Source organism: Camelus bactrianus, chromosome 26 (genome assembly GCF_048773025.1).
Source record: "Camelus bactrianus isolate YW-2024 breed Bactrian camel chromosome 26, ASM4877302v1, whole genome shotgun sequence".
In the NCBI taxonomy this organism is placed as follows: Eukaryota; Metazoa; Chordata; class Mammalia; order Artiodactyla; family Camelidae; genus Camelus; species Camelus bactrianus.
The window spans coordinates 30,318,298-30,332,074 of NC_133564.1; the positions used below are offsets into that span (position 1 = coordinate 30,318,298).

The 13,777-nt window shown below is 47.8% G+C and overlaps 2 protein-coding genes across 5 annotated transcripts in view; both read left to right on the forward strand.

Moving 5' to 3' along the window:
* PLEKHA2 (pleckstrin homology domain containing A2) overlaps positions 1-4,210 on the forward strand; it is a 51,996-nt gene extending 47,786 nt beyond the window's left edge. For all 4 annotated transcript variants that reach the window (XM_074353495.1, XM_074353493.1, XM_074353494.1 and 1 more), the window contains one exon: positions 279-4,210. In XM_074353495.1, coding sequence (XP_074209596.1) covers positions 279-641 — 363 coding nt within the window. In that variant the 3' untranslated portion in view covers positions 642-4,210. The remainder of the gene's footprint in view (positions 1-278) is intronic.
* Positions 4,211-4,362: 152 nt separating this feature from the next.
* On the forward strand, positions 4,363-13,644 carry HTRA4 (HtrA serine peptidase 4). The gene is made up of 9 exons (XM_010958055.3): positions 4,363-5,034; positions 5,451-5,550; positions 6,279-6,483; positions 7,379-7,573; positions 7,990-8,022; positions 9,315-9,429; positions 9,816-9,873; positions 10,227-10,322; positions 13,389-13,644. Exons 1-9 carry the CDS (start codon positions 4,530-4,532, stop codon positions 13,552-13,554), a joined length of 1,473 nt encoding a protein of 490 aa, XP_010956357.3. The 5' UTR covers positions 4,363-4,529; the 3' UTR covers positions 13,555-13,644.
* Positions 13,645-13,777: the final 133 nt, after the last annotated feature.

Consider the following 13,777-nt stretch of genomic DNA (forward strand, 5'->3'; position numbering starts at 1 on the left):
ATTTGGGCACAAATTTTTATTTTTTGTTTTTTTGAGTCGTCAGAGAAGGTGAGGTAGGGTTGGATAGAGAACCAGAGCTTCTGATGCGTCTGGTGCGTCTCCCTGCCAGGCTGACCTTGGCACATCTGGAGCGGATTCCGTGGGCTGTGTCTGATTTCTGTCGACAAGTGTCTGGACCAGGGAGGTGGTGATGCTGGGTGGGGCAGCCCTTCCTGGGGCTTTGGTATAAACATCAGGAAAGCTCATGTTGTCCTTTCCCTCCTCCTTTATTTGTGTAGGAAATGTCCTTTTCTAGGTCCATTTCTTTGACCCGCTCTGGAGGCTCCAGCCTTGCAGGGGGGCCCAACTCTGCCTTGTGCAGAGGGCGGCCCCCTGTGGAGGAGAGAAGGGCCCTCTGCAAAGCCCCCTCCGTGGCCTCGTCCTGGCAGCCGTGGACGCCTGTCCCCCGGGCTGGGGAAAAGCTGCTTCCCGCCGAAGAGACTCTCGAGGACTCTTTGTTCACGCCTCGCCCCGGGGAGAGCGGCACTGCTGGGGTGTCGCCCAGCTCCCGGATGAGGCACAGATCGGAGCCCCAGCACCCCAAGGAGAAGCCGTTTGTGTTCAGCCTGGATGATGCGAGCATACGGACCTCTGACGTGTGATGAGGCGTGGTGCCCAGGGAGGGTTGGTGGGGGGGGCAGCTCAGACAAGGGGCCACGGTGTAGCTTCTCCACCTGCTCGAATCCCTAGGGAGCTCTGTGGGAGGGGCCCTCCCAGCTGGCTTAAAAAAATATGTATATCAATGCAGTGTATTTAATTTGGGGAAAGTCACTAGGTTAGGCCTGTAGGTATGCCCAGTGGAGAGCGGGGTGCCTCTTACTTGACTATTCCAAGGTCTTCCTGGTGAGAGGAGGTTGGAAGTCCAATCTCATCCCCAACCAAGTTTTATTTCCCTGTCTTAGTCTTATCCCTTTGTTTCCAAGCCAGGCACAGAATCTTAAGGCCGGTCATCTGGTTTTATCCTATTTCCTGTTTATTGGCTGAAGTTTGACTGTGAAGAGCAGGGTGGAGACTAGTGCAGCTGATGGGAGGGGGGGAGGAGGGGGGAGGAGGGGGCAGACCCAGGCTCCAGCTCCACAGGGACACATTCTGAGGGGAGGTGTTAAAATCTGGGGGCTCGGGGGGGGGTCCCTCAGAATGTTGACCAGGGCTGATCCCCCCAGGGGACCTCCGTAGGGGAAGACCTAGGGACCTCTTGTAAGGTACGGGGAATGATTCCACCTCAGCGCATCAGCCAGTTTTGGAAATGACTCTCTACTCTTCTGGACGTTCTCTGACCCTAAATACTGTCGATGTGAGAGACAGACCTGCCCACCCGGCTTCTGTGTCAGGCCCCAAGGATGCGTGAAATCAGCATTCAATGTTGAGAACAGAATGGACAGTACCCTTGATAACCGGGTTACTTGGAACATGGAGAGGGTTGATGAATGTGTGATAATTCACTCCTGTGACAGATCAGATCTCTGTTCTAGAATGTGAGAGTCACTTTACAGCCGGTGCTGGGAAGAGATGGATTATAGTTCACCCAGCTCAAATGTTTTGATCCATGTTTTCCAGATAGAAGAAAAGGTCCGTGTTAGCAAAGACGGATGACCTTGACTCTGTGCCTCACAGCCCTTCTTTAAGGGGCCGATGGAAGTCTAATTTTCAGTGGTGTGTGGTGTGTACCCTGCCAGGTGTGCTTTCTTCCCATGCTTTGTGTTGCCCTTTGAATGATGCCTTGTGTACTTGCGTGATCACACCTGTCATCTGATGAGGTCCCCTGTACTTAACAGCGAACAGATAACAAAGATAATCTCGAGAGATATTTATATTTTTAATAAAATAGAAATGTGCATAGAAACATTGATTTAGAGGCTGTGCTTTGCTGCCTAGAGACTTCCCGGAGAGAAGAACATAGATTGTATTTCCCATGCCACATCTTAGGAGCTACATTCTTCTGTTTGACAAGGGAGTCTTCTATATTTCCAGGGTCCCTGGGAGAATCTGTCCATCCGGCTTAGGTGGTGAACCTGAAGGGGTTCCCTGAAGGGAGGGAGCTTAACTCACTTCTGTCTGTAACTTTTTATCAGCTAGATCATTCACTTTTGTCTTTACATTAAAAATTAGTGACTAGAGGAGGAGATCAGGAGAAGCATTTTTACCTCAGTCAGTCCTTTCCCCTGCTTATGCCCAAATCTCATGCAGGGGCAAAAACATGTGATTAGAAAATCCTTACTGGCTGGTGGGAAATCCTCTGTGTCTTTCAGGCACTGGAGTCTCCTTGAAGTCTGTGTCAGGTTGAGGACTTTTCTTGACTGCGCTGCTGAAACCTTCATTTAAGTTGTTTGGCTGAGTGGTCCTGGTGTCAACATTGATACAAAAAAGGAAATCTGCCCTGGATCGATTGGTCAACTGATCAATCTCTCTCTTTTTCTGTTTTCTGCAGCCTCTTGTATACTTTTATCCTCAGAAATCCGTGGTTTGGGGATTATTTATCTGAGTGGTCAGGGAGACAATATACTTCAAGTGGTCTGATTTCAAGAAGCCATTCCCAGTTCTTAAAACTGTTTTGTCTCTAGTTTCATCTTCAAATTTTACTTGAGAAAATTCTTTGGCTAGGTCAGTGATACGGAACTACCAAAAGTAAATTAGGAACTTTTGAGATCTCTTAAAACAGTCCCTAACTCATGGAGAGATGTCATCTCTTGATGCTTAAGTTGTGAAAACCTATCCATTTCTCTCTCTTTTAAGTAAACTGCTGGATTACCATTGCTAAATCAATTGGCCATTATAGTAAGCTGATCTGTTTCTTATTCAGTAAGGTCTATTTTGAGAATGTACCAAATTAAACATACTTATAAATCCAGATTGTATTATTGTGGTAGAAGGCAAACAAGGACTCTAGTTGGCAAATATTTGGGAATTCCAAGTTAGGACATTGTTAATGTAGTTCCAACACTGGATAAATATAATTATCTTCAAGGAAAGACATTCTCCTTCCGAAATCTGAATCTGAATTCTGAAATTGAATTCCTTTTTGTGTCCGTATTTCTTACCTCTGGTTAATTTCATATCACCACCTTTTAATGTAACTACCTGTGTGAGCCAAAGATGGCGCCTATACCGCTAGAGCCTCTGGTTTTAAATGTGTAAAATGGAACCAAATGGAAAGAACAGGGTGGGGACGCAATATTGGTTAGTAAGTTAAGTGCATAGGCTTGGGCATAAATCTGTGTTCAAAAAAAAAAAAAAAGAACCAAAAAATATACTGCATTTTCTTTGTGGAGTAAAAACATTCTCTGAGTTGTGCCGTTTTCATAAGACATTGGACTTGGTCTTGACCCACTGTGTGTAACAGTATTTCGTGTGTCTCCCCATAGCTGAACGATTATTGTCCACCGTTCTTGAAAGTTAAGGATTTGCCTGTTCGCGGTCAGCTGATGGCTGGTGAACATGGTTTGTCCTTTTGCATTCAGTGAGACGACATAATTGTACTAAGGTGTCCACCGAGCAAAGTGAGTCAGGTCAAAATATGAGAATTTCAAATCTGTTTCTGAGTAAAATGCTGAGCTCCCGTGAGAAAGAATCCAACTTCATAGTTCACTTGAAGCAGAACTTTTTTTTTTTCCCTTTTTCTTTTTGACCCAAACCTAACTGGGCTCAGATACGGGCTAAAAAGATCCAATAAGGTAGCAGATTCAGTAGTGGAGAGCAGTGGCACCTGGTATGTTTATTTTCACTGTTAACCAGATAAACAGACAAATTGGGGTAGCAGCATTTTGGAAACTGGGTTTCCCAAATCAGCTTTGTTTTATAAACTTTGAACATGTCAGAAATGAGCAGGTTTTTTAAATCTTTTTTTCTCTTACTCCATTTCTCTTTCTCTGTTATGCCTGCGCTAGTGAATGACAGCCACTCATGCTAGGAAAAATCTGAATAAAGCAGACATTTGGCCCAAACCTCTACTGTTTGACCCCTTCCCCGGTTGCTTCTGAGGGTGTGGCATGACTCTGTTTTGAACCAGTGTGTTTCAGCTGTGAAATGCACTCCCCGTAGGCTCTGAGCTGAGTGCATGGAAACTGTTACGCTTCTCATTTTACGTGGTCTCCTAATTGGTATGTAGCAAAAAGTAATTTTCTAAAACTGTTTTGTTGCTTGTTTTGTAATAAAACCATGTGAGATACTGAAATGTGGTGTGTGTTTTCCCAGCTCTGACCTTCCGTCCGTGGGTGGGTGATGTGTCTTGTCAGTCTGTCCCCGTTATTGGTTTTAATGTATTTCAGCAGGCAGGTCCCTGCTGGGCCGGGGACGGGTCTTCATCGCTTGGGGCGGGTGGAGGAGGAGATGGACGGGGGTGTGCGGAGAGGGCTGCCAGGTTCTGCCCCTTAAAGTCGGGGGGCTGGCGGAGGCGGCAGCCCAGTCCGCAGAAAGCGTTGCCCTTCTTAGAGCAGCTGCGGGCCCAGGGGAAAGTCATTGGGAAAGTGGGAGGGAAGAGGGAAGGGAACAGGATGAGCAGACCGCCGCTGCGGCCCGCGGGGCTCGGTCCCTCCCTCCTGCTCTGGCTGCTGCTGCCCCCGGGGCCTGTGCCCGTGCCCGGGGTGCAGGCCTGGAGGGCCAGGCCCCCGCCGTCCTGCCCCGCAGTCTGCGAGCCGATGCGCTGCCCCCAGCTGCCCCCTTGCTCGGCGGGGACGACGCCGATGCTCGACCGCTGCGGATGCTGCCGCGTCTGCCCGGCGGCCGAGGGCGAGGACTGCGGCGGGGCGCTCGTCCGGCCCTGCGCCCTGGGGCTGCAGTGCCGCGCGCCATCCGCGCCCCGGCTCCTCGGCGGCGGCGGCGGCGGCGGCGGCGGCGGGCTGGGCACCTGCGGCTGCCGGGCGGCGGGGGCGGCCGTGTGCGGCAGCGACGGGCGCACCTACCCCAGCCTGTGCGCGCTCCGCGCCCAGAACCGCGCCGCGCGCCTCCGTGGCGCGCCCCCGGCCGTGCCGGTGCAGAAGGGGGAGTGCGGGGACCCAGGTGAGCGGAGGGCCGCGCGCCCTCGGCGCCCTCTTTGCACTTCCTTCACCAGCCGCCTTCGCCGCGGGCTCTCCCCCGCTCCATCGCCAGAGGGACTCAACGCCTCCTTGCTCCCGATTTTCTTCCCTCTTAGGTGTCTCGTTACCGGTTCCCACGTGGTTGCTCCCCAATTTCCTCCCCAAAGCTGTTTGCAGTCTTACCTTTAAAAAATTTTTTCCACCCAGGATGGGAGGTCTAGTTCCTTCAAGGCGTATCCTCATGGGACCGCAGTGAATACATAGGGGGAGACCCAAGAGAGGAAGGGAAGGGAAGGTGACGGAGAGGGAGGAGAGGGGCCGAGAGATTTGAGAGATGACGCCCGGATGCGGTCAGGCAGCGAGGGTCCCCCGCCCCAAGAATGGAGCATCTCTTCACAGGGACCAGAAGCGCAGGCTGGCTCAGGAGCAAGTACAACTTCGTCGCGGCGGTGGTGGAGAAGGTGGCGCCGTCTGTGGTGCACTTGCAGCTGTTCCGCAGGTAAAGGAGATTGGAGGAGGACCTCAGTTCCCGAGGGTTAATTGTTTCCCTGAGCCTCCGTGCTCTCCAAGCGTCATTTACTCGTAAAAACCGCGGAGAGGAAACCAAGCGACTCAAAGAGGTTGAATAAACTGGCTCGTTTAGCCGAAGAGCAGAGGCACAGGGATTCTGACTTCCCAGTCTGGGCTACCCCTCTCTCTCATCTCCCACAGATTTAAGAGCTAGAAGGCATCTTGATGGTGATTTTGCCTGGCCCTCTCCTTTGCAAGGAAGGAATCCCAGACCCAGACAGCAGGAGTAATTTGTCCTATGTCACAAAGCCAGTTAGTAGCGGAACCTAAGCTGGAAGCAGACTTCCTTGACTCCCTCCCTGCCTGGGTGTTGGATAATGTGGCACTCGCTCCACTTTTGCCCCCAGTATTATGATTAGGTCAGTCCTCGTTGAAGCAGAGGGCTGATGCTTTGACCAGCTCTCAAGAAGGGAGCATCCTTGGAACAGGAGAGTTGGAATCAGCTCTCAGTCGTGTTCACAAGAGACGGCCAGAGCCCGGAAGAGGCAGAGTCCAGTTACACATGGGGAGAATGAAAACAGACAGGGAAAAGGGAAATGTCTGAGAAAACTGTGGTGGCAGTTATGTTTAATAAATGTGAGGGTCCCATGCTTCCGGACCACGGTGGAAGCCCGGATTTTCCCACCCTCTGCTTATGCTGCTGTCTTGCCGAGACAGGTCACCTCTCACTGGCGAGGATATTCCTGCATCCAGTGGCTCTGGGTTCATAGTGTCTGAGGATGGGCTCATTGTTACCAATGCCCACGTCCTCACCAACCGGCAGCGGATCCAGGTGGAGCTCCAGAGCGGGGTCCAGTATGAAGCCACCGTCAAGGACATTGACCATAAATTGGATCTCGCTCTCATTAAGATTGAGCCAGACGTGAGTCTGCGAGGGCCAAATCAAAAGTCTGCATATTTGGGGGTTTTCATCAATTTGCTCATATTTTCTTCCCCACCCCCACCGCACATCTTTTCTCCCTGGTATATGCCTTTTTTCCCCATAGTTTCCTTTCTTTTTGTTCTTCATGTCTTCTCGTTTATTTTCTTCCATCCTGTCTGTCTGTATATCCCTAACGATTTCTATTAACTACCCAGCAGTCTTTTTTTCTCCTTCGCCTCGTTCTTCCACAGATACTGCTGCTGGGAAACTTACTTCTCTGCTTGTCTTAGAACAGCGGGAGTGCTTGAAATGGATTCAAAACTGCTAAGGAATGCTTTGAGTTTCTTGCTATACACAATGGTCTACCCTCCCACCCCCCACTTCCGGCAGCACTGACATCATCTGAGAATTTTTCAGAAATGCAGAATCTCAGACCCCACACAGGTCTACTGAATCAGGGTCTTTAGTAAGGTCCCCAGGTGATTCGTGTTTGCATTAAAGAGATGTGCTGCTTTGGGTGACATTTCTGCCTGTGGCTTGTTATCTTTGTAAATTTTTGAGCTGGAATGGTGCTAAGTAAGTTGCGGATGTCAGTTTATGTTCATCAGTCACTTCGTGGGCAGTTTACTTACAGTGATTTCTGCAGGCGATGATTTTAGATTTTAGAGATGGTCTCCAGCATCTCAACAAGGGAGAGTTCAGAGGTAGTTGGAATTTAAGGAAGAGGCCTCGGTCAGTTGTAGAACCTATGTTGGGGGGTGGTGATTCTTGGGTTATAAGTTTCAAAAGGTTGGAGACTGTGTCACATGTGTGTGGTACACAAACACTGATTGATTCCATTCTTGATTTGTTCTTCACCTCTTTGTTGTCCCCGTCCCTCCTTGTGCATGTGCAGACGGACCTTCCTGTATTGCTGCTGGGAAGGTCATCTGACCTGCGAGCTGGCGAGTTCGTGGTGGCCTTGGGCAGCCCGTTTTCTCTGCAGAACACAGTGACCGTGGGAATTGTCAGCACTACCCAGCGAGGGGGCAAAGAGCTGGGGCTGAGGGATTCCGACATGGACTATATCCAGACGGACGCCATAATTAATGTAAGTCACAGGGGTGGACCATCCTCAGCTCCTAAGACACTGGCAGTGCAGTGAGAGGAACACTTCAGGGTGCCTCCTTTTCCTTTTGGCCTTTCGGGCATGTCCAGAGTTCAGTTTTATCCCCACAAGAGGGACGGGATGGCACGCTGTTAGAGCTCAGCCTGTTTGATGTGATACTGGGCATCCATGATACTGGGTGGCCTCTCAGGGTCTGTCACTGAGGTCACCACTGCTGTAGGAGGTGGTGGTCCTCCTGCTGTTGTCCTTCACCTGCACCGACTTCAGCATTTATGATGAGGGGGCATAGCTTTCCCTGCCCTGGGGGACTAGGAGCTCGCTAGGGCAGGCTGCTTTTGGTAAACCTCTTTAGGAACTATCAGAAAAGGACTGACACCTTTTTCAAATTCTCTCTTCAGCACGGGAATTCGGGGGGGCCCCTGGTGAACTTGGTAAGTGGCCCCTTTCCTTGCTGCTCCATGCCTCTTCCTAACTTTCAAAGACTCGACAGATTCCCTGATGCAGACTAGGATGTCGCTCTTGCATAGAGATTTGTGGAACAATGTTTTTCTATGATTGCGTCTTAAGGAAAGGGTTAGGAAAAATTTAAGATCTACAAAGGATTTGTCATCCTGGCGTGTGAGCTCATCCAACTGAGGGCACCGGGGTGTCTTTACAGTCTCCTTACCTCTTCAACATGCTTTGTTTACATTGGCTACTTAACAAAAGTCCTGCGTTCGCAACCCAAATTTATGTCAAATGACACGTGTATTATGTAAGGTATCTCCTTCAAGACCCCTTGTTGCTGCGTATGAGGAACTAACCCTCATCCCCAAATGTGAATTTTGTGTTAACCTGCTTAGAGATGTCAGAAAAGCCACAAGAATCCCTTACTGTGTAGTGCATTTAATTCTTAAATTTTCTTCAGCATCCTTAGTGAAACTGCCAAGGTTTCTGGTTGCTGGAATACATGTGAGGGGGCAGTGCTGTTTGACCCGCAGTCTGTGATCACACTTTCTGAGTCTCTGTGATCTGATTGCTTTTGGTGCCTCTTTACATATTACTCTTGCTTGTCGGAGGATGAATTGTGTGTGAATTACCGAGCGCTTTTTACTCCTAACATTGCATGTGTTATTTGTGTCTGCCGTCTCCAGTAGATAATGAATTTACAAGAGCGGGGATGAACTGCAGAATTTCAGCCACACTCCAGACCTACCGAATGATAATCTGTGTTTTAATGTGATTCCTAGTCTCTTTTCTGTCCTTTCCGTTACTGAGCTAAAGGATGGTGAAATGCACAAAAAGGAAAGTATTTACCACATCATAGCTTTAGCTTTTACAGCTCTGTTCCTAAGTTCAATTTGCTCAATCTTCTGAATAGTTTCACTGAAGTGTTGCTGAAAGTCCACAGTTTTTTTGCCTTTTCCCTGTTTATTTTTAGTTTCATTTAAGGAACAAAAAGGCAAGTACTCCTTGTCCTCATATCTGTGTCAAAATATGAAGTCTGGTTCACTTTGAATATCAGTGTAATTTGGCCAAGGGGGAAAAAAAATGGGAGCTCGAGAATAAGCACCAGATTCCTCAGCAGGAATTTGCACACGTGTATGTCCCCTCTGATGACCTGTCACACTGTCCATCCCCTAAGAGGACAGCCGTTGCTCTATCCTAAGTGATGTGGTTTGCTGGCCTCTGCTTGTTTCATCTGCCCAACTGGGCAGCTGAGTGATGTCACCTGCCTTGTCAGGATGGTGAGGTGATCGGCATAAACACCCTGAAGGTGACAGCGGGCATCTCCTTTGCTATTCCCTCCGATCGCATCCGACAGTTCTTGGAGGAATTCCACGAGCGCCAGCTGAAAGGTAAGGGGGGTTAGGACTTTTTCTTCCCCTCCTGTGCTTCCTAGGAGCCCTCCAAGGATGGATGCTCCATCGTGGTGGGGACACTCCTTTGAGGTCTGTAGAAAACGGAGTCACTGTTACTCAGCTCTTGTCACAGTGGTCCAGGCAGCAATACGGGGGGACCAAGCCCCAAACCCGGAAATATTTGAGTTGAACTATTGTGGAAGGGGAAGCGATGGGCTGGAGGTGGGAGGTAGGTGGGAGGAAGGCAAAGGTTCTCCGAGGCACGTTTGTCTTGAAAGGGCAGCTATCCTAGTAAGGATATTCTGTGACTTAGGTGTCTTTTAAACTCTGCCAAAAGGAAAGAAGTCTTGTCGTTAGGGACGCATTATAACTTTTCTTTCCAGGAAAGGCTCTTTCACAGAAGAAATACCTGGGTCTGCGAATGCTGCCCCTTACCATGAAGTAAGCACTGGTTTGCAAACGTCTGGGGTGTTTTTCTGAAGCCAAAGCTGTAGGTAGAGTCTTGGCGGGGAAGTTAGAGCCTTTGGCTACTGCTGGCTCCTCATGTGACCGTAGGAGTCCAGGGTGGGTGTCTGCCTCTGCCTGTACCCGCATCCACTGGACTTTCCAGGGCTTTCTTTCACTGCGGCTGTCTGTGCTTTATCACGCCCAGCGGGTCTTGGCTTTAGAGAATCAGTCAGGGAAGAAAGATTGTGAGCAGCCGGAGGGAAGGAAGCCTCATCCCCTGGGTGTGAGCCTCGAGCGTGCCTGATGGTGTCCTGACCTCATGGGAAGCCTCTGCTCACTCTCCTTAGCCTGCTTCAGGACATGAAAAGGCACGATCCCGACTTCCCTGATGTGAGCTCTGGGGTTTTTGTGTATGAGGTGATTCAAGGAACCGCGGCTGAAAGGTAAGAGGGCCTCAGGCCTTTGCCCAACCTCCTCCGTCCTCACCAGCTGTGTCCCATGCTAAACGTGTGTTGCATCTGGATTTGCAGTGTCCCCCCACCTCCCCCATGGCTGTGGAACCCTTGAGGTGTGGCATGTGTGACTGAGGAACTGCATTTTAAATTTTATTTGAGTTTATTTAAATTAAAAAAACAAACCCAGAAGCAATGCAAAATATTTTCCCACTTTTTTTTTTTTTGCTTGGGGAAGACTGCATTTCACTTTAATAACTGCATTGTGTAAGACGTTACCATTGTAGAGCAGCAGATGGGTGTGTGCTATTTCTGGGGGACTTCAAAGACTTACAACAGAGTATCAACTATCTGTTAAGGATTATGATTACATGTTAAAATGATATTTTGTATGTAGTTAAATAAGATATATTATTAACATTAATTTCATCTGTTTAAAACTTTTAAAAATCTTTAAAAACTGTAATTTTTGGGGGGAGGTAATTAGGTTTATTTACTTATTTATTTTTAGAGGACGTACTGGGGATTGAACCCAGGACCTCCTGCATGCTAAGCATGGGCTCTACTACTTGAGCTACACCCTCCTCCTCCCTAAAAATTAAAAAAAAAATTTTTTTTAAACATGCCTATCAGAAAATGTAAAATTGTATGTGGCTTGCCTGACATTTCTCTTGGACAGTGCTGATTTAGACATGTGCTTGTAAGGTTTTTTTTTTTTGGAAGGGGATGGTTCTCTGCAACCCGAGAATTCATGCTATGAGGTTACAACAGAAGTTTATATTAATTTTGCCAGGAATTCCCAAGTCTATTCTTTTGCTACGTTAGTTATTAAGAATCAGAAGAATCCAGTGGGTTAGAAGCTTAAGAATATATTTTAGGGACTTTAAGACACTTTTGGCTTTGAATTCGGGATGACAGAGGCCAACAATAAACAGACAAACAAGTAAATAAAAGTAAATAAAGTGAAGCTAGAGGCATTCTGAGACATTTATCGTAACTACTGAGGGAAGAGGTGGCCTGTCCTGCAGTTATCCTCCTGGGCCTCTCTTGTACATCTTCGATCTCTCTCTCTCACCGTTTTTGTTTTTCAAGAGCCCACTAATCTGCTTAGATTATGGCCACCCTTTTAGCAGGGGGAAGAAGTCACAGGACACGAACGGTGCAGAGTAGCTAAGTGTTAGGAAACCTGTTACTAAATTTGGCTGGTCACAGGCTTTTCTAGACTTTCTTGGTTCCCCGCCACCCCCACCCCCAGGGCAACACACATACACACACTTATTTTTAACTTCTGGTTCAAGGCCAGAGCTATTTCTTTCAGCTCTCCAACTCCTTGCTCCTCAAAACGTGGTCCATAGACCAGCAGCAGTAGAATCAGCTGGAGCTGTTTAGAAATGCAGAATTACAGATGCACCACTGAATCAGAAGTCTGCTTTTTAAATAAGATCTTCGGGGCAATCTGAATGCCCATGAAAATGTGGGAGGTACTGCTTGCTTGAAGTCGCTGATAAACCGGAAATGGTTCTGACGTCTCTCTAATAATAATGGTAATAATTACAGTAATAACAGCTGGCGTTTGTCAACCACTATGTCAGGCACCACTTTAAGTGTTCTGCACACTTGTTTGAGCCCCTCCAGGAGTTTGGGGCGGGTACAGGTGTTAATTTATGGAGGAAGCAGCTGTGCTCCAGAGAGGTTAATTACCCTGAGTGTTACACAGGAAGTCAGAGGGCGGGCATGCGGAACCAGCCTGGCTTCTGTAGCAATTAGCCCATTGCCGTGGCTGCCCTTCTTGTTTCTGAGAGGCCGAGTGACTGGCATCGAAGATGAGTTTTCAAGTCTGAAAGACCCAGGATCAAATTCTGCTTTAGCCTCGTACGACGTGGGGGTCCTGGTGAGGTGTTTGTTTGTTTTTTTTTTTTTTAATCCTGCCTGAGCCTCACTTCTTCATACTTGGTGCATAGTTGCCCTAACAATCTGCAGGTTTTTCTCTTCACAGAACTACTACGCATTAAGTTCTTTCTTGGTGCTCTGTGCCTGTCATCCTCCTGAGCTGTCCTTGTTCTAAAGGCTTTTCCTATTTTTAGCTCTACCCTCAAACTTCTCCACATCCTCTTGCTTTACATTTTTCTTCTTCTTTTTTTTAAAATAAGCCACACGTATCTTGGTAATCTTCCCACATTAATCACTCTTCCCTGGGTTTCCCACTTCTCTTAAATGGTGTTTCCTGAAATCATTTAATTTTACTTTCAGCCTATTTTTTTTTGGCAGGGAGGAGGTAATTTGATTGATTGACTGATTTACACTGGGGTCCTGGGGACTGAAGCCAGGACTGGGCATGCTAAGTATGCCTTGTACCACTGAGCTAACCCCTCCCCACTTCAGCCTGTTTTTGGCTTTAAGACAAATCATCAGCAAGGCTATATATTTATTGCAGTGTTTTGTTTTTGGAGCTGGTTTTTGTTTCTAAGGTATATATTGCACGTGAAGCAAATATGCTGGAGACTGAATACAATCACAACTTGGAGGCAAAGGAGCCTAAAACCAGTGTCTTAAATATTTAGACTTTGGAGACTGGTTTTTGACTTACTGGAAGCAGCTTCTACGGCGCACCTCAGTATTCTCTCCAGTTCCATAAAGTGTGGGTGAAGACAGGGCTAGCGAGTGCGCCGTCTACATCAAACTGAGCAGAGTGTAACTCCGGGGAAAATAGATCGCTTGGGCTTTTCAGGTTTGCTGGTAAGACTGAGAATGCGCCTGAGGTTAACAGCAGTCAGGGATTAATAGAAATGAAAAGCTAAACTCTCTATTCCAAACCAAATCCAACAGATGGGAGGAGTAAACCTCTTACACTGGTATAATATTCTGGTATAATATTAATTTTAGAAAGGATGTTGCCCTTCAGGTGATTTTACAGCGTATCTTAGAACAGCTCTCATATTTGGAAGGATGGAGGCGATTTCTGGTTTCCTGATCGGCATGTTTAATGCTAGCAAAACAGTAGTGCTGTGAGATAAGTAGAACTCATAGTTTGATGGTCCTTTTCACCCCCTCTTCCAGCTCGGGGTTGAGAGACCACGATGTAATTGTCAGCATAAACGGGCAACCTGTCACCACCACCACCGATGTGATTGAAGCCGTGAAGGCCAGTGATTCTCTGTCCATCCTGGTTCGTCGGAAAAGTCAAACTTTGATCCTGACAGTCACACCTGAAATAATCAATTAAGTGCCTTGCTTTAAAGAGAAATGATCTAACAAAACCAAAGCTATATGTAGTACCTGGTTTGTATTGAAGATGTGTCAAAGATGGAAAGGTGTTTGAAGGCTCGCTCTCTTATAAAGAAAAATGAATGCTTTCAAACACACACACTCACTCACACACACACACACACACATATTCAGGGTTGAGGGTGTTACAACTGCTGCTGAGAAGCCTTCCTAAGGCAAGG